General features: G+C 39.4%; 1 protein-coding gene and 1 pseudogene across 1 annotated transcript; both read left to right on the top strand.

Annotated features, from left to right (window-relative positions):
• LOC148113779 (vomeronasal type-2 receptor 26-like) overlaps window positions 1-4,438 on the top strand; it is a 5,957-nt pseudogene extending 1,519 nt beyond the window's left edge.
• A 3,463-nt stretch (window positions 4,439-7,901) lies between these two features.
• Window positions 7,902-22,583, top strand: LOC132710024 (vomeronasal type-2 receptor 26-like). The gene is made up of 6 exons (XM_060685338.2): window positions 7,902-8,122; window positions 10,546-10,723; window positions 13,033-13,893; window positions 14,591-14,818; window positions 18,817-18,943; window positions 21,655-22,583. Exons 1-6 carry the CDS (start codon window positions 7,902-7,904, stop codon window positions 22,581-22,583), a joined length of 2,544 nt encoding a protein of 847 aa, XP_060541321.2.
• The last annotated feature ends 3,893 nt before the right edge of the window (window positions 22,584-26,476 follow it).

Raw genomic sequence — 26,476 nt, 5'->3', positions numbered from 1 at the left:
TTTTCAGCCTAGTTGTCTTAGATGGATAATCAAAGAAATGCCTTCCTCAAATGCTAATTTACCTACTTGTCTCAGTGATCATGGGCTGCATAATCTAATATTGTGTGATACAGTTAGAAAACATAAATTAAGCCAATTCCAAATTTGGAAATATATGTTCTAACACTGATTTCAGGTTCCATATGCAAAACTACCAGCATATCTTGGCTTTGGAATTTGCAGTCAAAGAAATCAATGAGAATTCCAGGATATTACCAAATATCAGCCTCGGCATCCATACCTCCAATAGCTATGTCATGGCAAGATGGATCTATCTGGCTACCTTGGAGCTTCTCTCTACAAAGGGAAGATTCATCCCAAATTACAAGTGTGATGTCAAAGACAATGTAATATCTGTCATTGCAGGACATAATGCTTACATTGGTCAGTTCATGTCAAATATTCTGAGCATTTACAAGATCCCACAGGTGAGAACTGTTATGTTCTTATATGGGCATCCCCGCTGGATTGGCCAATCCACTGGCGGGAGATTTGAAGATCTGTCATTGGCCGGCTTGCCTGCCGGCTCCCTTTATAAGGCGAGCCCGGCAGCACAGCCGGCTGTTCCTGTTCCCTCTAAATAAAGTGCTGAACGGGCCACTCGCTGCTCGCGTATTCTTCCCCTGCACCAATCTAACAAGAACTATTCTGGAAAGAAAGTCCAACAACCCATTCACACATTTATGTGATTGTATAATACTCTAACTACATTTCACCTAGGGAGGAGCAGACAGGAATTGTTAAAAATGCTAGAAATCAGAATTATTCTAATCTTATGGATAATTATTTCATTTAACAAAATGTCTGAATAGAGGATACACTAGTAGTTCATATTCAACTTTGCAATTCATATATTTCTAAAGCTTCAGAAATACACTGTCAAGCTTCAAAGTGTGTTTATGCTATTGCAATCATTATCACTTTCAGCTTGCCAACAAATTAAAGGGGAGGGGAGGGGGGAATTAGAATGTAGGTTCCTCCAGACATGAGGAGAGCAACCCGTGGGAGCCAAGGACACTTCAACAGGTAGCTAAGATCCTCAGAAGTATTTTCTCATAACAATTTAACTGCTTTTAACTGGACAATGTGTCCTGCACCAAAATGGGGAAGGCAAATTCTATACTTTTATTATATGGGATTACATGGGAAATAGCCAGAGCTGGTTTTGCCTTAATCTGTGCCAAAATGATGTACTCAATAAAGCTTTGCCTAAAGAGATTGGATCATCTCTATTGTGCTTGCTCAGTTGGGTTCGTCGGTTGGAACCTTGACAGGCAACCTGTTAAAAGATAAATTAACAATTTCCATAGAAATTATATTGGAATATGCAAATTCTCCTGTTCTTTGGAGAAAAATATTAATAATGTTATCAGTACATATCCTCAAAGATAGATAGAAGTATTTTGATTTGGAAATATTGCATAAGCTCCAGTTCCTACATTTTTCTTAGCTCGTATATGGTTCTGCTGCAGAGATGGATGACAACATACAAGCTGCTTTGATCCATCAGTTATTTCCAAATGAAGACTTTCAAATTATGGGGCTCATCCAATTGTTGCTTCACTTCCAGTGGAAATGGATTGGGCTCATTGTCCCAAATCCTGAAAAGGGAAAGAGGTTTATACAGAATAGGCTTGATATGTTTTCTAAGGAAGGCATCTGTTTTGACTTCATGGAAGAAATGCCGAAGGAATCTGTTGCCAATGATCTTGAGGTTCAATTTAATGGCTTTATTACGCTGCACAAGCTTATTATGAGAAGTACGTCCACTGTGGTGATCATATATTGTGAAAATGAGGACATGCCCATTTTTAGAATGTTTCCATATATTTCAGCATACGAGGGCATGCCAATGCAGAGAAAAGATAAAATTTGGGTCATGCCAGCACAGATGGAATTCACATCAATCCCCTTTCAAAAGAATATGGGCCTGGACTTCATCCATGATGCACTCTCGCTGGTGGTTTCCTCAAAGGAGATATTAGGGTTTAAGAAATTTATTCAGATGAGAAAGCCTCCTTCAGAAGAAAAGGACAGTTTGACAAGACTGTTTTGGCAATACACATTTGAGTGTTCTTTCCCAAATATGATGCTGGATGAGGATAGAGGTAATAATGTACTGGTGAGGAATCACTGGAGACCCTTCCTGGGTCTGTTTTTGAAACAAGTATGACTGGGCAAAGCTATAGCATTTACTGTACAATGCTATCTATGCTGTGGCCCAAGCTCTGCATGCCATGCTTTCATCCAAACCCAGGAAAAGAGGAAATGCTTGGGAACTCCAGACTCTAAATCAAGAGTCATGGCAGGTAAAAATGAAATGAATTGTAAATATTCCTTTCTTGAAATTACAATAATATAAGATTGTCCAATTCGTATTTCGGAGTTGTATAGTTAATAAGATCAATGTGATATGTGAGAACTTCAGAATGAAATGGATTTTGCCTTTATAATTTAGAGTAATTTACCTAAACCTGGTATAGGGATGCGGTGACTCAGTGGCTAAGATGCCGAGTTTGTTGATCGAAAAGTCGGCAGTTCAGTGGTTTGAATCCCTAGTGCTGCGTAATGGGATGAGCTCCCATTACTTGTCCCAGCTTTTGCCAACCTAGCAGTTTGAAAGCATGTAAAAAATGCAAGTAGAAAAATAGGGACCACCTTTGGTGGGAAGGTAACAGTGTTCCGTGCGCCTTTGGTATTTAGTCATGCTGGCGGCCACATGACCACGGAGATGTCTTCGGACAGCGGTGATTCTTCGGCTTTGAAACAGAGATGACCACCACCCCCTAGATTCGGAAACGACTAGCACATATGTGCGAGGGGAACCTTTACCTTTACCTTTAAACCTGGTATGCAACAATGATGATAAGGAGGCAATATAAATAGCAATAGCACTTAGACTTATATGCCACTTCACATTGCTTTACAGCCCTTTCAAAGCAGTTTACAGTTTACAGAGTCAGCATATTGCCCCCAACAAATTAGATCCTCATTTTACTCACCGGGGGAGTGCAGAGGTGGGTTTCACATAATTTTTCCACCGGTTCACCACGCACTGAAAATGTGAGTGTGCATGGGTGCACTTCCACACACGGCCTTCCATGCATGTGCTTTGCTTGCACACATGACTTGCATGCATGTGCACGGCTTAGAAAATGTGGCTAAATAGGATAGCATAGCGCCAGGGCAGATGGGCGGGACCACCCGTAGGTCATCACTACCAGTTTGCCCGAACCGGACTGAACCAACTGAGTACCACCACTGGTCTGGTGAGATTTGAACTGCCAAATTGCAGGCAGTCAGTAGTCAGCAGAACTACAGTAGACTGCAATACTGCACTCTAACTACTACTGCGCCACCGTGGCTCATTAATAATATTAATATTGATCATATAAATTTCATGTCATATATTCAGGAGTCCTTGGATGATACTTTAAGAACCACTGGTTTAATTCATACATTTTTGATATACATATACAACAGTGTTTTGTTTTTCAGATGCAGATGAGTGTCTTCACTGTTCCGAAGATCAATTTCCAAGCGAGGCTCAAAATCATTGCATTCCAAGAGAAATAATATTCTTGTCTTACAGTGAGCCAGTGGGAATCACCTTGGTCACTGTTAGTCTCTCCTTTTCTTTCATCTCAGCTTTGGTGCTTGGAATCTTCATTAAAAAGCAGAACACCCCCATCGTCAAAGCCAACAACAGGAATCTTGCCTACATTCTTCTCATTGTTCTCCTGCTCTCATTCCTTTGCACTTTACTCTTCATTGGGCAACCTGACAAGTGAAATGTCTCTCGCGACAAGTTGCTTTTGGCATCATCTTCTCTGTAGCTCTTTCTTGCATATTGGGGAAAACGATTGTAGTGGTTCTTGCTTTCATGGCCACCAAGCCCGGTTCAAAAATGAGGCAATGGGTAGGGAAATGGCTAGCCAACACTATTGTTTTGTCTTGCTCTATGGTGCAAATTACCATTTGTATTGTGTGGCTGGCAATTTTTCCCCCATTCCCAGATTCAGACATGCACTCCATGACTGAAGAAATTGTCCTAGAATGTAACGAAGGTTCAGCTATCATGTTTTACCTTGTCCTTGGCTTTATGGGGTTCTTGGCTTCTATCAGCTTCACAGTGGCCTTTCTAGCCAGGAGATTACCAGATAGCTTTAATGAAGCCAAATTTATCACCTTCAGCATGTTGGTCTTTTGCAGTGTCTGGATATCATTTGTTCCAACCTACTTGAGTACAAAGGGAAAATACATGGCAGCTGTGGAAATCTTCTCCATTTTGGCATCAGCAGCTGGATTGCTGAGCTGCATCTTTTTTCCCAAATGTTATATCATTATTATGAGACCTGATTTGAATACAAAGGGACAGTTAATAAAAAGAGACAAATGAATTGTGGCTCTGTAAATTATACATTCTTGTAAATCTGCCGCTGGAACATTGAATGGCCACTAGGTAACCAGTTGTAAGGACTACATGTTGTGTGTATAGAGACAGAGACAGGGGGAGAGAGAGAGGAAGAGGGGAAAAAGAGGGGAAGTGAAAGAGAGAGAGGGAGGGAGAGAGAGAGAGAGAGCATGTTTTCTGATTTCTCCACTCAATTGCAGATATTCTCTGCTTCCAGCAGTCGCTACTACCGGTTCACCCAAACTGGACAGAACCAGCTGAATCCCACCTCTGGAAATAGAGGGAATATTAGCAGATATAATTTTTATATAATAGAATATAAGTAATAACTAGATGGAAAGATTAGAGGTTGAAAGATGGTATTACTATGTATGCTTAATAATATCATTGGCATTAAAATGGAACATTGAAACATTGAAACATTAAAATGGAACATTGAAATATTGAATAATTTACTCTAAAACAAACATGTATATTAATACTAGGATTATATAAGTTTGATTAATGTAACAAATATTGCTATTATTATTATTGGTTAATCTTTAGTGAGATTCACAGCCTTTGAGGCTGGTTAATAGCTCAGCAGCTTGAGTCCTAACCAAGGACCTAGGAACTGTTAAGGTATCATCGGAGGATGTAAGCTGTTCCAAGTAAGGTGGTTTTTTGTAGAGTCCGGCAATGTTCAAGTCCGGCAAATTTAAAATTTCTAAATAGCGGGGTAGCCCTTTGGGTATTTGGGTATCCAAGGACTCCAATTACAATCGGAACAACACACTACTACTACTACTACTACTACTACTACTACTACTACTATTATTATTATTATTATTATTATTATTATTATTATTATTATTATTACTATTACTATTATTGCTATTTGCTATTAAAATGAATGGAGGCCACACTGTTCATGTATTGATACTGATGTATATTTAAAAATAAAAATCCAATCAAACTTGAAAAAAAATAAAATAAAAAGAAAAGTCCAGTTGGGTTTTGAAAAATCACCTTTGGGTTTCTCCCAAGAAGATACCTCCTTTATCTCAAGCAGACTTCCTCTTCTAAATCAAAGTCTGAAATCCTCTTAGAATGAATTGTCAAGGGTATAGAAACATGGAGATGCCTGGCTCAATTTAGAATAGAATAACAGAGTTGGGACCTTGGAGCAGAGGTGGGTTTCAGCAGGCTCTGACCAGTTCTGGAGAACTGGTAGCGGAAATTTTGAGTAGTTTGGAGAACCTGCAAATACCACCTCTGGCTAGCCCCAGAGAGGAGATGGAATGGAGATTTTACAGTATCCTTCCTCTGCCACACCCACCAAGCCACGCCTACCAAGCCATGTCACGCCCAGCAAGACACACCCACAGAACCGGTAGTAAAAAATTTTGAAACCCACCACTGCCTTGGAGGTCTGTCTACCCTAATGAAACAGTTACTTCTTTTCTTAGACAAGGGAAACTTTATCTGAGGGCCTATTATGATCAAAGAAAAATATTTATATATAACATTTGCCCTCAAGCATGCTTCAGAACATATTTTTCATACATACACAAACTCCCTAAAGGGGCAAAAAACCACACCCTAGGGAAAGATGGAAAAGCTAAAGATATAGAACTAGAAGTGTGTCTTACAGATAGAAGACAATATGATTATTAACAGAATAACAGACATGGAAGGGACCTTGGAGGTCTTCTAGTCCAACCCTTTGTTCAGGCAAAAAAACTGTTACCATTTCAGACAAATGGTTATCCAATATCTTCTTTAAAAATTCCAATGTTGGAGCATTCACAACTTTTGCAGGCAAGTTGTTCCACTGATTAATTGTTCTTACTGTCAGGAAATTTCTCTTTAGTTCTAGGTTGCTTCTCTCCTTGATCAGTTTCCACCCATTGCTTTTTGTCCTACCCTCAGGTGCTTTGGAGAATATCTCGACTCCAGAGGTGGGTTGCCCCTGGTTCGCACCGGTTCTATAGAACCGGTAGTAAAACTGGCGGGAGGCTCCGCCCACCGAACCCGATGTCACCAAAACGCTTCTGCGCTTGCTTCACTCATGCGCGCGGCCCCGCTGTGAACCAGTAGTAAAGATAAATAGAACCCACTCCTGCTTGACTTCTTTGTGGCAGCCCCCGAGAATTTCTTAGAAAAAAAAGTGGTATAAAGTGTACAACTTACTGTCACGTTTCAGGCCTTTGCAATGTTATGCAATTTGTATTTTTCAACAAAAGCCACAGATAGATATTTCTCTGAAAATCACCATGATATGTGACTGGTTATTAGATGGGCCACAATAGTTACCCTGGCCATACTGGCTGCACTTATAGCTGGGCACTAGTCACTCTTGCCCTGTTTGTGGACCTCATAGTAGTTGTTGAGGATGTCTGTTCTGACTCAGCCTTAGCTGAACCAAGAAACAGACTCCTTGTCGTGAAAAATCCCTCTTTATTTAGATCCTGTGAATTACTGGCATTCACACACTGAAAAGTCCAGGCAGTAATCCTTCAAGCTCAGATGCAATCATGGTTAGGAGGACCTTTGCACAACTTTCTACCATATGCCAGTTGTGCTCATTCCTAAATGGGACACTCTGCTCATGGTCACTGATGCTGTAGTCATTTTCCGATTAGCTAATTGTAACATGCTTTACATGTGCCCTTGAAAAATATCCAGAAACTTCAGCTGATGCAAAACATAGCGACATGGGCAGTTATGTGTGTATCTAGAACAATACAAATTGCACTTTAAAAAAATAAAATGGCGGGCATGTTGATTAGTCTGACCAGAGGAGGCTCATGTCAGTCACCAAGACAGGAAATTATGGCCCATATCATGTCACTATGGGGAGATGAGGATATAGACCAAAAACATTTGAAATGATAAAAAAAGAAGCAAGCTATATTTTTACTTTGCAGAAAATATAGTGTTAAAAATATGGTTCTGGTAGATTTTAGCACTTTCTGTTCTGAAATTGATCCACATTGTAAATGTAACTTGTCTCCAATGATATTTCTTTTTTTGCTTATTTACTTGGCACAATACACGGTGCCCATCCCAAAGGACTCTGAGCAGCTTGCAGACCTTTTCCCATTAGGAAGGTTAAAAAACAAATGTCATGAAATAATTAAATTACAGATAAAATAACCCTCAAAGACTCCAACAAGATTCACGGAACATCCATTGATTTCCCCTATAATTACCTAGGGAGTCTTAGTTAGGTAGCTTCTTCTCAAATCCTTGGGGATGTCCAAAAGCAACCCCAAAGAACAAGTCAAGAATGAAAAGTGTTATTAATTGTGGGGCCAGAAAGCTAGAAATGTAACGATCTGCTCTTTGAGAAAGGATATATATGGAAGCTATTCTAATTAGTGAGAGAGGTTCTTTTTTTTTGCAAGGTTTCATTGCTGCAGACAGAACTAGTTCATATGTGGTGACACAGGTATTCTGGAAGAAGATGGTATTTTTCATTGCGGTCATAACAGTATTACTGCCAGGGGTTACATGCTTTACTCCTCAGATTAATGCATGTGCTGTGGGGAAATCTCCCCTTATCCAGCACAAGTATTTTTTGTCTGGGGATTTCATAATGGCTGGGATACTTTCTCAGTTCTACATGATATCTGATCCAGTGCGTTTCAGAAGGCATCCCTCTGAAGAACTGGTTGATGAGCTCATGTAAAGACTTTCTCTTCTTAACTGTAGCATATCTCAAATCAGATATTTTTTCCTAATGCAATGTCTGGACTGAATTAATTATTGGTATTACTTGCAGCACAAATTATTTCAGCTGGTTTTTTTGCCAGTTAGTTCCTTTATTCTAATATAGATTGCTATAAAAATCTCTTATGACAAATCTCACTTGGATGTTTTTTATTAAAATTCCATATTGAGCTTTTCTCATTTACTTACTCACCATGGAATGAATCATCCATGCTTGTCTATTGAATCACTGTTTGGTTTTTTGCCAATTTAATGTCATCATTTCACAATTTAATGGCTGCGCTGAATATTAGGAAACTATGGTGCTATGTAGATCTTTGAATTTAGAATAGAATAGAATAGAATTCTTTATTGGCTAAGTGTGATTGGACACACAAGGAATTGTGTGCATATGCTCTCAGTGTACATAAAAAGACAAGATACACTCATCAAGAATCATAAGGTACAACACTTAATGATAGTCATAGGGTACAAATAAGCAATCAGGAAACTATCAATATCAAAATAAATCGTAAGGATACAGGCAACAAAGTTACTGTCATGCAGTCATAAATGGGAGGCGATGGGTGATACAAACGATAAGAAGACTAATAGCAATAGTAATAGTAATGAAGCTTTAGTGACTACTTTGACAATGTTGAGGGAATTATTTGTTTAGCAGAGTGATGGTGTTTGGGAAAAAACTGTTCTTGTGTCTAATCTGATTTCTAAACAGGTGCTTCAGCAAAGCATGGAGCAAAAAGGGCCTAATGAAACAGTTACTTCTTTTCCTAAGTAAGGGAGCCCTCTGAAGGTCTATTATGATCAAAGAAAAAGATTTATATACAACATTTATCCTCAAGCATGCTTCAGAACACATTCTTCATACAATGTGAAGAAACTCCCAAAAGGTTGGGGGGGAAACACCCTAGGGAAAGATGGAAAAGCTAAAGATACAGAACTAGAAGTGTGTCTTACAGATAGATGACAATATGATTATTAACAGAATGACAGACTTGGAGGGGACCTTGGAGGTCTTCTAGTCCAACCCTCTGTTCAGGCAAAAACAAAAACAAAAAGAACCTTTACCATTTCAGACAATTGGTTGTCCAATCTCTTCTTGAAAACCTCCAGTGATGGAGCACCCACAACTTCTGAAGAGAAATCGTTCCACTGATTAATTGTTCTCACTGTCAGGAAATTTCTCCTTAGTTCTAGGTTGCTTTTCTCCTTGATTAGTTTCCATCCATTACTTTTTGTTCTGCCTTCAAATGTTTTGGAGAATAGGTTGGCCCCCTCTTCTTTGTGGCAGCCTCTTAGATATTGGAACACTATTATCGTGTCTTTCGGTTCATTAAACTAGACAAAACCAATTCCTACAACTATTCTTCATATGTTTTAGCCTCCAGTCCCCTAATCATCTTCTGTGTACTCTTTCTAGTCTCAGTATCTTTTGTGTGTGTGTGTGTGTGTGTGTGTGTGTGTGTGTGATTAATAATTAGTAATGTTCCTTTGAGCAATTCATCTATTTCCTACTGAAAATTGTTTATAATCGTTGAAAGAATCATAACAGCCACCTTCATCCACTGAAGAATTATACTTTTATGTTTTTCCCAAGAACATTTTCCCTCTGAATTATTGTTGCAGAATATTTCAATTATTATTCAAATATTTCATTTGATTTCATATTCTTCCATTAGAATGTTATACATTTGGTGGTCGTGCAATTGACAAATTATTCATACAATTCAGTGCATCTGTAGCAACGGAAACAGTTTCTGAGCGCTAAGGTATTTACATGATTTCCTGAATTGTACTATACAATCAGGTTTTCTGTGCAGTGTTTAGCTGAATTATAAATAAAGTATAAAAAAGTAAAGGTTCCCCTCGCACATATCTGCTAGTTGTTCCCAACTCTAGTGGGTGGTGCTCATCTCCGTTTCAAAGCCAAAGAGTCAGCGCTGTCTGAAGACGTCTCCGTAGTGTTGTGGCCGGCATGACTCAACACCAAAGGCGCATGGAACGCTGTTACCTTCCCACCAAAGGTGGTCCCTATTTTTCTACTTGCATTTCTTACATGTTTTCAAACTGCTAGGTTGGCAGAAGCTGGGACAAATAATGGGAGCTCACTCCATTACGCAGCATTAGGGATTCAAACAGTGAACTGCCAACCTTTCGATCAACAAGCTCAGTGTCTTAGCCATTGAAGCACCGCATCTAAGTATACGTAATGTCATATTCTTTAGGAAATGAAATATGATTTAGATATATATCTCTCATTGCAGATTTTTCCTACAGAACTATCAACATATCCTGGCCTTGGTTTTTGCTGTAAAGGAGATCAATGAAAACAATCACATTTTACCCAACGTGACTCTGGGTATGCACATTTCTAACAGTTATTTCATGGCGAGATGGACCTACTTGGCTTCAATGGAGCTTCTCTCAACAAGGAGCAGATTCATCCCCAATTATAAGTGTGATGCCAAGGACTGGGCAGTATCTGTCATTATGGGACCTACCTCTCACATCTGTCCCTTCATAGCCAACATTTTGAATGTCTACAAGATGCCCCAGGTGAGATTTCTTCTTAAATAAATCTAATGGGCTGTGAGAGTAACCTTGAGAGAAGAGAAAGAAATGCAACCTAGACAATGGGGTAATAAAATAAATTTGAGCCCAAACCAGAAGTGTAATTTGAGAAAGCATTTTAGAATTGACACTTTTCCTCATTCTCTGGAATGCAAAGGCAACTGGGACAGGGGAAACACTTCCAGGCTGGCAACATTGATGACAACCTTTTTGGGGCAGTCCAGACCAGGAAATCCTAATCATGAATATTAATGTTAACTTTTAACATAAGGTTATAGTTGCTTCCCACACCCTCCTCTGTTACATTTACAAACCTAGGCTTATAAAGCAACAAGAAATCATCAAGTAATTCTTTTATATTACAATTTGTGATTTGGAAATAAAGGGGTAATCTAAATAGAGATGAACAAAATATGTGATGGCCATATGATATGGTTATTTTTAGGTACTGTGTTTTAATTACTCCTTAATTTGAATTAATACCAATTAATACCAAACCAATGAATATACCGTAATTTCTTGACTTATTTATAAATAGACAGGATAAAAAATTCCAGTACATTTTCATCAGCACATTTTTAACCATGTTGTAATAATAATATTAAGGAATCATGGACCTAATCAAAGTCCATTTATTATATTATTATTTGGGAATAGTTATCTTGAGTTTTATATTGCAGAATAACCTTCCTTCCTTCCTTCCTTCCTTCCTTCCTTCCTTCCTTCCTTCCTTCCTTCCTTCCTTCCTTCCTTCCTCCCTCCCTCCCTCCCTCCCTCCCTCCCTCCCTCCCTTTCTTTTCCTTCCTTCCTGCCCGCCTGCCTCCCTGCCTGCCTTCTTCTTCCCTTCCTCCTTCCCTCCCTCCCTCCCTCTCCACAAATGCTCCAAAGTAATTCAAATAACAAAAAAATAGAAGAAAACTGCATAAGAGGCAAAATGTTGTATGAAGTTATCATTAATTCCTTTATACCACATCCAAACACAACTGTTTTTCTGGCTTGTGAAAAGCACATAGGCACTTAAGAAAAAGAGTAGAACTGAAAGACAAATAGCTAGTTAACTTAGTACATTGTTTATTAGATATTCTTGTTAATGATTGTTGGTATTTAGCAAACTTTATCAGAATATTATGGTCTCCTCTTCTTCTTCTTCTTCTTCTTCTTCTTCTTCTTCTTCTTCTTCTTCTTCTTCTTCTTCTTCTTCTTCTTCTTCTTCTTCTTCTTCTTCTTCTTCTTCTTCTTCTATATTTTTTGCCTGAAATTAGTGACTTAAGTCTCTCTAATGTGTAAGACACTATTTTTGCCTCTGCCAAATATTGAAAATGGGAAAAATGATTCAAAGATTTAGCATCTGAATATTTTACATCACACAATGTTTGTTGCTGTGAAATTTCATATTTTATGCTCCTGTTTGAAAATGTTGAGGGAAAATATTTGATTCACAGTGTGCTTGCTTGGGATTCAGACAACATAATCTGGAAAGTAAGAGGCAGATATATTACCAGAATGTGAAATAATTGAAATGAAAAGGAGGAAATTCATTCATTCACATACTGCACAGATTCGTGCACAGTGCCCTTTCCATTATAGCAATCTATATCCCTATTTGCATGGATATTGGTATATATCCATATCAGGATGCATAAAGATTATGACATGAGAACTAAAAAAAAATACAGGAGGGGCTGTGTATATATTGAACACAAAGCAATGTTCTTGCATTGTTTATCTTATCCCATCTCACCACAACTTCATTGCTTCAATTTTTGTGCTGTTTCCTATGGATGCTCTAATTAAATCATGCGTCTCGAGCCAAGCTTTAAAAGAAATCCAATTATTTATTAGGAGCTTCATGTCAGCACGTTCCCAAGTGAAGCCAGCTCTGACCCTACATAATTTATGCTCCAATTATAACCCCGTTTCCCCCCTCCACCTAGGGTGTCTTATCAATCACATTTGCCAATGGAGCAATTTCATGGGTTGTAGAGGTCAGTCCCCTTCGGCTGCTGTAGGTAACCCTGGGATACAGCCTTGAGAGAGATAAGTGTGGAATGTGCATCTGTCTTTGGCTGCTGTGCCATTTCGCCCATTTCCCATTCCCCCTGGCCCATGGCAACTCGAGAGCAAGCCAGGGATGCTTTGCGAGTTGACATACAGCTCTTGAATGAAAATTCTGTACATCATTTTTTAAAAACATGATTAGAACTTGGTAATGATGGATGAATAAATAACAGATTTTTCAAAGATAATGAATATTTCAGTTTGGAAAGCCATATTCCTATTTTTTCTCTGTTTAGCTAATATATGGATCTTCTCCTGTGATAGAGGACAAGACAAAAACTGCTTTTTTGCATCGTTTCTTCCCAAATGGTGACCAACAGATTATGGGTATTCTCCAATTGCTGTTGTACTTAAGGTGGACGTGGGTTGGACTGATTGTACAACGTAATGAAAATGGAGACAGATTCATGCAAAACGCTATGTCTTTGTTTCCCCAGAAAGGTATCTGCTTTGAGTTCATGGAACAGATGGCCAAAGAAACATTTTCTAATAATATTGGTGGTGCATTGAAAGATTTTACTGACATGTACATTATTATCATGAATAGCACAGCCAACGTTATTATCCTATATTGTGAAAACCAGGTCACTGTGATTTTTAGAATGCTGCCCTATTTTCCAGTATTTGAAGAGATGCCGGTTAAAAGAAAAGACAAAGTTTGGATAATGCCAGGTCAGATGGAGTATACATCCCTTCCCTTTCAAAGAATGTGTGCTATTGACTTTTTCCATGGTGTTTTATCTTTTGCAATTTCTTCCAAGGAGATCTCTGGATTCAATAAATTCCTTCAGACAAGAAACCCAACTTCAGAAATGCAAGACCATTTAATGAAAGTATTTTGGGAACAGGTTTTTGAATGCTCTTTTCCTAAAGATAAGTTAGATAAAGACTCTGGGAAGCTGTGCACTGGAGAAGAGAAGCTCAAACATCTTCCTAAATCTGTGTTTGACACCACCATGACTGGACAGAGTTACAGCATCTATAATGCTGTCTATGCTGTGGCACATGCTTTACAAGCCATGCTTTCCCCTAAGTCCAAACACAGAACAAGGGCAGAAGTTGGAAGACCAAAATTTTTCATTCAAAAAGCATGGCAGGTAATAAGAGAATGAATGAACATTTCCCATTGCTCTTTTCTCTAAGGCAGTGAGATGTACTAGTGTGGGTATGGCAAATGAGAATGCCTGAGTGATGATTTTAGGTCTCCTGTCACTCCACTTTTCTCAACCTTTCATGACTTGGAGGAATTTGTGTAATTGTGAATAGATAACAATGCTACAGCAATTCTAAGAAGGAGGAAAGCATTAAGAAGAAGTTTCATCTTCTTCCCTTCCTTCCTTCCCTCCCTCCCTCCTTTTGTTCATTCATTCTTTCATTCTTTATTTCTTTATAGCTTGTAAGAGAAGATATTATTGGCAGTTTTCAGTGTATTATTATAAATATTTACTTTTACAAATTTTAATGTTTTAACCTCCCTTCCTCCCTTCCTTCCTTCCTTCCTCCCTTCCTTCCTTCCTTCCTTCCTTGGGTGAAATCCAACAGATTCTGACAGGTTCTGACAGGTTCTGGAGAACCGGTATGGGAAATTTTGAGTAGTTTGGGGAACTGGCAAACACCATCTCTGGCTGGTCCCAGAGTGGGGTGGAAATGGAGATTTTGCAGTATCCTTCCCCTGCCATGCCCACCAAGCCACACCACACCCACCAAGCCATGACCACAGAACAAGTAGTAAAAAAATTTGAATTTCACCACTGCTTCCTTCCCTATTAATTGTCAACCTTTGCTTCTGTTTAGCTCCATCACTATTTGAGAACTACCTCATTTAATAACACTGCAGGACAGAACATCTTTTTTAATGAAAATGGGGATCTAGTGACTGGATTTGACATTATCAATTGGGTCACCTTCCCAAACGAGACCTTTATTAAAGTCAAAGTTGGAAAGATTGACCCAACAGCTTCTCCAGACAAGCTAATCACCCTTTCTGCACAGGACATCACCTGGCCCGCCACATTTAACCAGGTATTTCTTGCTCAGATTTCGAATGGTGCACATTCCTTAACTTCCCCTCTTGCTTTCAGAATTATAGATTTGAAAAGATCATGTCTTCAAATGTCAGACTGAAAATTGTAGAGGTGTTTTCAAAGATTTGAGATGTAACATTTACGACTGAAATACTGTGGACTTTCAAAGGCTATAAAGATTTAAATGTCTTTATACTAAAATTAAAATAATTTATTTATATCAAATATTAGCAATACTTAATGCAACCCCAAAAGTCTTTTCCTGATGGCATTTCAAAATTGCCATGATTAAAGAAAACCACACATTTGAAAGTGCATTAAAGTAATTTAATACTAATACTAATATTAATACTAATACTAATAAGTGTATTAGTACTAATACTAATAAGTGTAATACTAATACTAATATTAATACTAATACTAATAAGTGTATTATTATGATATAATACACAAAGTTTGAACATAGCGCAGCAATTTTAATCTTACTGTATGTAGAACAGAATTCTTTATTGGCCAAGCGTGATTGGACACACAAGGAATTTGTCTTGGTGCATATGCTGTCAGTGTACATAAAAGAAAAGATATGTTCATCAAGAATCATAAGGTACAACACTTAATGATAGTCATAGGGTACAAATAAGCAATCAGGAAACAATATAAATATAAATTGTAAGGATACCGGCAACAAGGTTACAGTCATATTCATAAGTGGGAGGAGATGAGTAATGGGAATGATGAGAAGATGAGAAGATTAATAGTAGTCATTGGCATCCTTTAGTCTCAAGAGACTATGGTATCATGCTCTGGAAAGAGGTCCTAAAACAGCACCTAGTGTGACTAAAAAGGCCAATTCGAGAGTGGCAATCCCTTCCACACTGAGGGCAGATACATTCTGTCCCCTGCCCAGCCCCCAGATTTTGCTGCTTCTGGGACTGCCTCTTTGCCTCAGCCTGTAATAGTAATGCAGACTTAGTAAATAGTTTGACAGTGTTGAGGGAATTATTTTTGTTTAGCAGAGTGATGGCATTCAGGAAAAAACTGTTCTTGTTTCTAGTTGTTCTGGTGTGCAGTGCTCTATAGCATCATTTTGAGGGTAGGAGTTGAAACAGTTTATGTCCAGGATGCGAGGGGTCTGTAAATATTTTCACAGCCCTCTTTTTGACTCATGCAGTATACAGGTCCTCAATGGAAGGCAGGTTGGTAGCAATTGTTTTTTCTGCAGTTCTAATTATCCTCTGAAGTCTGTGTCTGTTTTGTTGAATTGCAGAACCAAACCAGACAGTTATAGAGGTGCAGATGACAGACTCAATCATTCCTCTGTAGAACTGGATCAGCAGCTCCTTGGGCAGTTTGAGCTTCCTGAGTTGGCACAGAAAGAACATTCTGTATATGTATATGTATATACAGTATGTGTATATGTATTAGGAGATTTCCATAATAACATTGGTTGATGATCCCTGGAGGGCTCAGGACAGGGATTGCTCCTCTGTTCTGGTCCTGTTAGATCTCTCAGCGGCTTTTGATACCATCGACCATGGTATCATGCTGCACCGGTTGGAAGAGTTGGGGATGGGGGGCACCGTGTTATGGTGGTTCTCCTCCTTTCTCTCCGACCAGTCGCAGTTCGTGTTGGCAGGGGGGCAGAGGTCGACCTTGAGGCCTCTTATATGTGGAGTGCCTCAGGGGTCGGTCCTCTCGCCTCTCCTGTTCAACATTTATGTGAAGCCGCTGGGCGAGATCATCCGTGGCTTGGGGTGAGATACCACCAGTACGCTGATGACACCCAGCTGTACATCTCCACCCCAGGCCACCCCAACGATGTCCTTGAAGTGATGTCCCAGTGCCTGGAGGCTGTGCGGATCTGGATGGGGAGGAACAGGCTCAAGCTCAACCCTTCCAAGACTGAGTGGCTGTGGCTCCCGGCATCCCGATATAGTCAGTTGACTCCATCACTGACTATTGGGGGCAAGTCGTTGGCCCCCACAGAGAGGGCTCGCAATCTGGGAGTCCTGCTGGATACACAGCTGTCCTTGGAGGAACATCTGACGGCTGTAACCAGGGGAACCTTTTGTCAGGTTCGCCTGATTCGCCAGTTGCAGCCCTTTCTTGATCGGGATTCCCACAGTCACTCATGCCCTCGTCACCTCTCGCCTTGACTACTGCAACACTCTCTACATGGGGCTCCCCTTGAAGAGCACCCGGAGGCTCCAACTGGTCCAGAACGCAGCAGCGCGGGTAGTGACGGGAGCAGCATGGTGCTCCCATGTAACACTGCTCCTGCGTGAGCTGCACTGGCTCCCGGTGGTCTTCCGGGTGCGCTTCAAGGTGTTGGTTATCACCTTTAAAGCGCTCCATGGCATAGGGCCTAGCTATCTTCGAGACCGCCTGCTGCCACCGACGACCTCCCATCGACCCGTGCGCTCCCACAGAGAGGGCCTCCTCGGGGTGCCATCAGCCAAACAGTGCAGGCTGGTGACCCCCAGGGGGAGGGCCTTCTCTGTGGGGGCACCTACCCTCTGGAATCAATTACCCCCAGAGATAAGGAGAATCCAAGACCTCAGTGCCTTCCGCTGTGCCCTTAAAACCTTCCTTTTCCAGCAAGCCGGGCTGGCCTAATTTTTTTTAAGTGTTTTTAATTGTTTTGTTTATCGTTTTTAATTAATGGGGCCAAATTTATATATATTTTTAATTGTATTTTAATATTTGTACTTGATGTTTTTACTTGGCTGTTCACTGCCCTGAGTCCTCAGGGAGAAGGGCGGTATACAAATTCAAAATAAAATAAAATAAAAAATAAATTAAAAAACGAGATGGTACGTTTGGAAAATCCATGGTTTATTTCCCAATAGTCCTTTGATTTTATTCAAGCTGGATTTGCAGAATATATGCAATTTGAAGTTACTTTTAATTTTAAAGGGGGAATAATTTTTACAAAAGTTGTTTACTGTTGCTGAAACATTTTGTGAAAAATGTAGTAGGAAGCAAGATGGCATCTCTTTTCCTGGGGACATTTTCTATCATGTTAACCCTGATTCAGTGAGAACACTTGACCATTACTTTCTCAAAAATTAAAAAAGGGAATTGAAATGCAGGGGTAAAAGTTCATTCCTCTCTATTTCTAAAAGTTCATTCCTCTCTATAATTTATGGATGGCAAACAAGTTCTTCTAGATCTTGAGTTTCACCTAGCAAAAAAATGCTAATTCAGTGGTGAAATCGAAATTTTTTTTACTACCAGTTCGGTGGACGTGGCTTGGTGGGTGTGGTGTTGCTTGATGGACATGGCAGGGGAAGGATACTGCAAAAGCCCCATTCCCTCCCCACTCCTGGGGAAGGATACTGCAAAATCTCCATTCCCCCCCCCACTCTGGGGCCAGCCAGAGGTGGTATTTGCTTCTTCTCCAAACTACTCAAAATTTCCACTACCAGTTCTCCGAACTGCTCAAAATTTCCGTTACCAGTTCTCCAGAACCTGTCAGAATCTGCTGGATTTCACCCTGTACTAATTTCATGTCCAATTCTTCTTTTTTTACCTTTGGTTTTTATAGCTGTCGTATTCTCTACAATATTTCCATTGATTTAATATAATAAAATAATTAATATAATTGAGCCACAGTGTCGCAGTGGTTAGAGTGCAGTACTGCAGGCTACTACTGCTGCCTGCCAGCTGCCTGCAATTTGGCAGTTCGAATTTCACCAGGCTCAAGGTTGACTCAGCCTTCCATCCTTCTGAGGTGGGTAAAATGAGGACCCAGATTGTTGGAGACAATATTTTGTCTCTGTAAACCACTTAGAGAGGTCTGTAAAAGCACTGTGAAGCAGTATATAAGTCTAAGTGCTATTGCTATAATTGGTCTAAAACATCAGGAGTTTTCAGGGCATCTACTTCCCATGTTCATTATTTAAAAGTAAAACCCACTCTGAAATAGAATGTTTATGAAAAAAAAACAAACACCCTGATGACTTTCAATAAATCCTGCTTTATACATCTTAACAGGTTCCACCTCTTTCTGTGTGCAACAACAATTGCTATTCAGGATACAGAAAGATGAAAATAGAAGGGAAGCCATTTTGCTGTTATGATTGCTTTCGATGTGCAAAAGGGAAAATTTCAAACCAGATGGGTAAGAGTTGTCTTGTGCAGGACTATTCAGTCTCCTTAACTGTGATTCAAAATTCTATTTTTTTAAAAAAAACTTTCTACAACAGATTTCTAATGTGGTGGCTGAACCAAAGATATTGCTCATGAATGAGGACAAATACATGTGTGACGTCCCAGGATAATGTTGCAGGATCCAATCTGGGTCAGTCACTGAGTCTGAAGCTTTCAGACTCATACTAGAGCCCATCCTTAGGGAACTTCTCTCTCTCTCCAGATTAAAAATTGTATGGAGGATATTACCATGCTGTTCAAGGGTGGAGTCAGGTAGCTTAAGGGTTGTACCAGCCATTTAGCTAGGTTGTAGGTAGGTACTGCTACTCCTTTGGGCACAGCATGGAAACGGGCCTAGCTATCTTCGCTATCTTAGCTATCTTCGAGACTGCCTGCTGCCACCGACGACCTCCCTCGACCTGTGCGGAGAGGGCCTCCTCGGGGTGCCATCAGCCAAACAGTGCAGGCTGGTGACCCCCAGGGGGAGGGCCTTCTCTGTGGGGGCACCTACCCTCTGGAATCAATTGCCTCCAGAGATAAGGAGAATCCAAGACCTCAGTGCCTTCCGCCGTGCCCTTAAAACCTTCCTTTTCCAGCAAGCCGGGCTGGCCTAATTTTTTTAAGTGTTTTTACGTGTTTTGTTTATCGTTTTTAATTAATGGGGCCAAATTTATATATACTTTTAATTGTATTTTAATATTTGTATTTGATGTTTTTACTTGGCTGTTTACCACCCTGAGTCCTCAGGGAGAAGGGCGGTATACAAATTCAAAAAAAATTAAAAATAAAATAAAATAAATAGGTCTGAGAAGGACCCCTATGTTCTGACCTAGCCTTCACAAAAGCACAGAGCAGATTCCTTGTCCCGACAAAACCCCTTTTTATTAAGCTAATGTGAATTCCTCTCATTCACATCCAGCAAAGTCCTGGCAAACAGTTGATATGGGGGAATTTACAATCACAGACCTTATCAGTGTTGGAGAGCTGCCAGGCTGATATCTTCCAAATGCAATGCTGGACAAAAAAATACTTGGCAAGGAGTCTCTGAGAGTCATAGACAGATCTTCACACTACTGAAATGAACTAATTGTCTCCTGCAAACTCCACTCCCCTTTCGCTCCTCTTTATTCCCTATGGGAGGGGCCATTCACCATCCACCTGTGCCTTTACTCCTGAGTCGGCCCTTGTTCCTTAGTTATTCCCTTCTCCTGGCAACTCTGTACATGCGCACATCGGGCTCCAGCTGTTCTGATAACTTCTGCCACACTGATATCCAACTCCAAAGGCAGTTGTCGGATGGCCCTTGCCCCATCTCTGCCTCTGATGCAGAGCACTCATCACAGCCTTCCCCAGACTCCAGGACTAGCTCATGTTCCTCCCCAACCTCCTCACTGCCTGAGTCTGCCACCAGCTTCGCTGACCGCTGGCAGGCCACAACACCCTATTTTGTGAATCTTGGGGAGCCCATAAAATCTCGCTGGGGCGGTGCCTGTTCCTCTCATTTTCCACCATTTCTTTTCCGTTATACAATTGCTTTGTTTAAGTTGGCTGAAATATTGTGTGACTGTCATCTTGGATGTCTTTGTTGGTCTATATGCTGAGGAATCATTGAGCAGGGTTGGAGAGAGAGAGGTTTCCTAAGGATGGATTCCAGCATGAGCCCCAAAGCTTGGAAAACTAAATCTCTGGTCCCAGTGACCAATTGGATCCTGCAATGATATTGCTGTATAAAAATTAAACATATTATATTTAATAATAAATATAACAAATTCATAATAAATATAAAACATTACATTCTATGTACTGTTTTAATAAATATGAAAAATGAATGGATATTTCATAACATCCATAAATAAATATCCAATCTGGGTTACTCTATATCAGGGCTGTCAAACTCATAGCCTGCAGAACAGATGCGTCATGTGCTGGGCCCACCCCACCCAGTTTAGTGAAGGGGGAAAAAGTCCCAATATGTCACATAATACCGCCATGACAAGGCGAGTTTGACACCCCTGCTCTATATTGTTCCAGATTATATCTTCTGATTAATCCAGAACATTTTTCCTTTCTAGGTTGAGGTATTTTCCCTTTCTCTCTCTCTCTCCCCCACCCCCACACTCACTCACTCACTCACCCAGTCTCTCTCTCTCTCTCTTTCTGATGTGTGTGTGAAAAAGAGGACTAGGATAAAATTGGGATGTAGCTGTTCATTTTAAGAGCTAATTCCAGTGTAATAGTATAGCATATAATATATATTTTCCTCCTCCACCTAAATCAAAACAATTTTTTGCTATTCAGTTGATGTGAGTTCTAAATGATAAAATATTCTGAGTATTATTAGATTTTGTAATAAGGAGAGACCTCACCACAAAGTGCTTTCTCTGTCTCTGTTTTTCTCTCTATCTCTCCTGATAGATAGAAGACAGATGATAGATTGATTGATAGATGATAGATAGATAGATGATAGATGATAGATGATAAATGATAGAAGATAGAAGATAGATAGATAGATAGATAGATAGATAGATAGATAGATAGATAGATAGATAGATTGATTTGGCATACTTATAGAATGGCACTAAATATAAAAAGGCATTACTAAATGAGGAATAAATGAATTCCATTAATTCTCAATTCGATTATCTATTTCTAAAAACTGACCATGATGCTTTTATTTTCCAGATGCAGCTGATTGCTTCCAATGTTCAGAAGACCAATATCCAAACAAGGCTCAAAATCTTTGTATTCTAAAAAGAGCAACTTTCTTGTCTTACAATGAGCCACTGGGAATCACCTTAGCCTCCATTAGTCTTTTCTTTTCTTTTATCACAGCTTTGGTGCTGGGCATCTTCATTAAACACCAAGACACTCCCATTGTCAAAGCCAACAACCGTAACCTCACCTACATTCTTCTCATTGTTCTCCTGCTCTCTTTCCTTTGCAGTTTGCTCTTCATTGGGCAACCAGATAAGGTGAAATGTCTAATGCAACAAACTGCTTTTGGCATTATCTTCTCGGTCGCTTTATCTTGCATATTGGGTAAAACAACAATTGTTATTCTTGCTTTCATGGCCACCAAGCCAAGCTCCAAAATGAGGAAATGGGTGGGGAAAAGACTGGCCAACACTATTGTCTTATCTTGCTCTCTAGCACAATTCACTATTTGTATAATATGGTTGGCAAATTCTCCCCCATTCCCAGATTCTGACATGCACTCCATGGCTGAAGAAATTGTATTCAAATGTAATGAAGGTTCAACCACAATGTTTTATATTGTTCTTAGTTTTCTGGGGTTCTTGACTTCTGTCAGCTTCACAGTGGCCTTCTTAGCCAGGAAGTTGCCTGACAGTTTTAATGAAGCTAAATTTATCACTTTCAGCATGTTGGTCTTTTGTAGTGTCTGGATATCTTTTGTTCCAACCTATCTGAGTGCAAAGGGCAAATACATGGTGGCTGTGGAGATCTTCTCCATTTTGGCTTCTGCAGCTGGATTACTGGGCTGCATCTTTTCCCCCAAATGCTATATCATTATTTTAAGGCCTGATTTGAATACAAAGAGGCAATTAGTAAAAAAAATGAATAATGAATATGGAGTTCAGTTTGCTCATTGATTCAGTTGATCACTATCTAACAAAATGAAATTCAATATAGAGAAAAGTAAAGTCTTACATTTAGACAAGAAAAAACAAAAGTACACATATAGTCTGGGTGAAACCAGGTTTAATAGCAGTAACTGTGAGAGGGATCTCGGAGTCCTAATGGACAACCAATTAAATATGAGCCAACACTGTGTGAAAAAAGCCAATGCAATCCTAAACTGCATTAACACAGAGATACAATCAAGATCAAGTGAAGTACTAATACCACTCTATAAAGCCTTAGTAAGACCACACCTAAAATACCACATCCAGTTTTGGTCACCACTCTATAAAAAGATGTTGAGACTCTAGAAAGAGTGCAGAGAAGAGCAACCAAGCTGATTAGGGGACTGGATGCTAAAACATACAATGAACAGTTGCAGGAACTGGGAATGACTAGTCTTGTGAAGAGAAGGACCAGGGAAGACATGATAGCTGTGTTCCAATATTTGAGAGGCTGCTACACTGAAGAGGGGATTCAACCTGGAAATAAGGAGAAATTTTCTGACAGTTAGAACAATGAACCAGTGGAACAGCTTGCCTCCAGAAGTTGTGGGAATTTCATCACTGGAAGCTTTCAAGAAGAGACTGGACTACCATCTGTCAGAAATGGTGTAGGGTCTCCTGCTTGAGTGGGGGGGTTGGGCTACATGACCTACATGGTCCCTTCCAACTCTGTTAATCTGTAATCTGTAAACGACCTTCCCCCCACTGCACCAGAAAATGCAAAACTCATTAGATTATGGTGTCTCTTGACTCTGGAATTAGAATATCATTAAAAATCTGTACAGAAATTCCATACACCTGGTGCATGAAGTAAGAATACTTCTTGGAGTGTTTAAACATTTTATTAGGTTATAGAATAAAAAACAAAATACAAAAGTAAATAGGAAGACAGTGGGGGGAGAGAGGGGAAAGACAAGTGAGGAAGGGCTGAGGAAAAGAAAAAGAACCATTGACTTCCAACTCCCTCTATTGCAGTAAAATAAAGCATTGACATCAAACCACAGCTTTTTGCTTTTCCATAATAATATAAACTAGCCATATCTATAAACACATATCAATCTAATCAGTAAAGCACACAGTCAAAATACATTCTTTTTCTACCTCAAGCACAAAGTTCAGAAGCAGTCTCCATGTGGCAACAAAAGTATTTAAATTCTTTTCATTAATCAAAATGGTCAATTTAGTCATTTCTGCCAGCTCCATCAGCTTCTGTAGCCATTCATTCATGGTGGGAATCAAAATGTCCTTCCATTTTTATATGTACAGTAGTCTTACTGCTATCAACATATATAAGATCAAAGCTTTAAATTTTTTCTCTAAATCTTTTTCCATTAAATCCAAAACGAAAAGTTTCTGGTGGGAAATTCCACTGGAAGTCAAAAATAATAATACTTCTGAGCCAGGAGAAAATTGAGAAAAATTTCCAAAAACAAAAATAGAAAGACTAAAATATTTAGAAAGGTTGGTATTGTTAGAAGATGGGCAATGGAGTATAATCACTATGTTCCAGAAATTATTCTGTTCTCTGAGCATTTGTAGGGGAATTGGCCTTGTTAGTAGGAAATTTTGATGGAAAGCAAGATTACAAGAAATTCCTGCCTGTGACTGAAATTCAGTAAAGAGATGAATTCCCAAGAGGTAGGGGATATTGTCCAGAGGAATAAGGGGGAACTCAACCCAGATATTATGTTTGAGAGAAAGAGGGTAGTTTCTCAGAATATATGCTTGATGGAGATAGTACAGTCCTCAAACAGGAAATATTTTATCTATAGGTGTGAAAACAATAAAGAATTCTGCTTGAAAGAATCACCATGTGCCATTTTGGGGTTTTGGCCTGACACTGCCATTCACAGTGTATTGTATTGAAGAAAGAAACTATTGGCAAAATCTAGAATTAGAATTAGAATAACAGAGTTGGAAGATATCTTGGAGGTCTTCTAGTCCAACCCCCTGCTTTGTCAGGAAACCCTATACCACTTCAGGCAAATGGTTATCCAATCTCTTCTTAAAAACTTCCAGTGTTGGAGCATTCACAACTTCTGGAGGCAAATTGTTCCACTGATTAATTGTTCTAACTGTCAGGAAATTTCTCCTTAGTTCTAAATTCCTTCTCTCCTTGATTAGTTTCCACCCATTGCTTCTTGTCCTACCTTCAGGTGCTTTGGAGAATAGCTTGACTCCCTCTTCTTTGTGGCAGCCCCTGAGATATTGGAAGACTGCTATCATCTCTCCCCTAGTCCTTCTTTTCATCAAATGAGACATACCCAGTTCCACCAATGGTTCTTTATATGTTTTAACCTCCAGTCCCCTACTCATCTTTGTTGCTCTTCTCTGAACTCTTTCTAGAGGCTCAACATCTTTTTTATATTGTGGTGACCAAAAACGGATGCAGTATTTCAAGTGTGGAGAAACTTCTTTCTATTCCTTATTGTTTTGTAGGAGCATACAATATTAATACCAGATAAAATGTACAGGTTGGATGATGTGATAGCTGATGTCAGTCACCAAAAAGTGTTAATAAAGTTGCAGCACACATCTCATAATGGACATGAGTGAACCATAATTATAAATACATGATTTATATTTTATAAATATTTCTAAATAATATGTAATATGAATATTATATTGTGAATAATAATACACATTTATAAATAATTTTAAATAAAGAAAAACAAGCACTCTAGCAAAAAGGAATGTTATAAAATGTTTTTAAGTATAGAACTTCATAACTGAATTCTTTTTCTGTTCTGTGTTTTATTGTAGGTTTAAATTTTTCTTGCTGTTTCTTAGATATGATCAATATATTTTCTACTTGTTTTTCTGATCATTGTCAACTCGCAGAAGCATTTCTAGTCTGCTCTTGAGTTGCCATTAGACTCAAGGGGGAAGTACATTCCACGCATACCAGTGGTGGGTTGCTCCCGGTTCGGTGCGATTCTTGTGAACCAGTAGTAAAAGTGGCGGGAGGCTCCACCCACCTGCCCAAACGTCATCATGGACAATTTGCGCATGCACAAAAGCACACATGCATGCTCCTGTTGTAAACCGGTAGTAAAAGTAAGTAGAACCCATTCCTGACGCATACATTCTTCCAACGGTGAATCTCAGATTACCAAAGCCGGGGTGTGAGGCGTGTCTCTACAGCACATGGGAGTGCCTCATTGGAGAATGTGATTTATGACACAGACTGAAAGGAGGGAAGGAACAGGGTCAAAGGTGGGCCGTAACTTAAGCGAGGGCAGAGCAAACCTCATGCGAGTAGATGCTGGCATGCTGCTCCTAATAAATCATTGGATTCCTTTTGAAACTAGCCATTCAAAAGCATGCAAATGTGAATTTAACTAAGATTAAAGGGAACTCAATTGGTCCCATTGTGGCTAGCAATAGAGGGATTGGCAATCTGATTCTTCACACTGAACATTTCTGATTTTACTTCTAATTCTAATTCTACCTCTCCAAGTTTTTCTTGCTATGTCATAGGTCAATGAAATATTTTATTTCATTATTTATTTTCCACTTGTTTTTCTGATCATAACAATAAGTGTCGTGTTTATTTCCCCTGTAGCTACCAAGAGTGCAAATTACTTGAACATTTCTCAAGTCCCTGAATAGTTCTTATAGAAAATAACAACAATTAACTAAGATTAAAGGGGACTCCATTGCTCCCTTCATGGTTGGGAATAGAGAGATGAAACTGGCAATGTGATTCTTCACATCGATCATTCTAACTTCTGATCCAACAAGATAACAAGAATATATCGGGCTGTTCTAATCAATGAGTTCTTTTGCTTAGTCTGTACACAAGGAATCGGTACCTGGTGTATATTTTCTTTTAAAGGATGCTACTGTTCATGACTGTG

This window comes from Pantherophis guttatus, chromosome 4 (assembly GCF_059756535.1).
Source record: "Pantherophis guttatus breed Tessera chromosome 4, ASM5975653v1, whole genome shotgun sequence".
Taxonomy (NCBI): Eukaryota; Metazoa; Chordata; class Lepidosauria; order Squamata; family Colubridae; genus Pantherophis; species Pantherophis guttatus.
This window is presented reverse-complemented; position numbering and strand designations above follow the sequence as displayed.

What these genes read in the sequence shown, in the direction of transcription:
- LOC132710024 (XM_060685338.2), top strand. Translation starts at nt 7,902, where the DNA reads ATGGTATTTTTCATTGCGGTCATAACAGTATTACTGCCAGGGGTTACA. An exon ending in GAACTGGTTGATGAGCTCAT is followed by an intron (nt 8,123 to 10,545) that starts GTAAAGACTTTC and finishes CATTTCTAACAG; the next exon opens with TTATTTCATGGCGAGATGGA. An exon ending in GAAAATTTCAAACCAGATGG is followed by an intron (nt 18,944 to 21,654) that starts GTAAGAGTTGTC and finishes TTTATTTTCCAG; the next exon opens with ATGCAGCTGATTGCTTCCAA.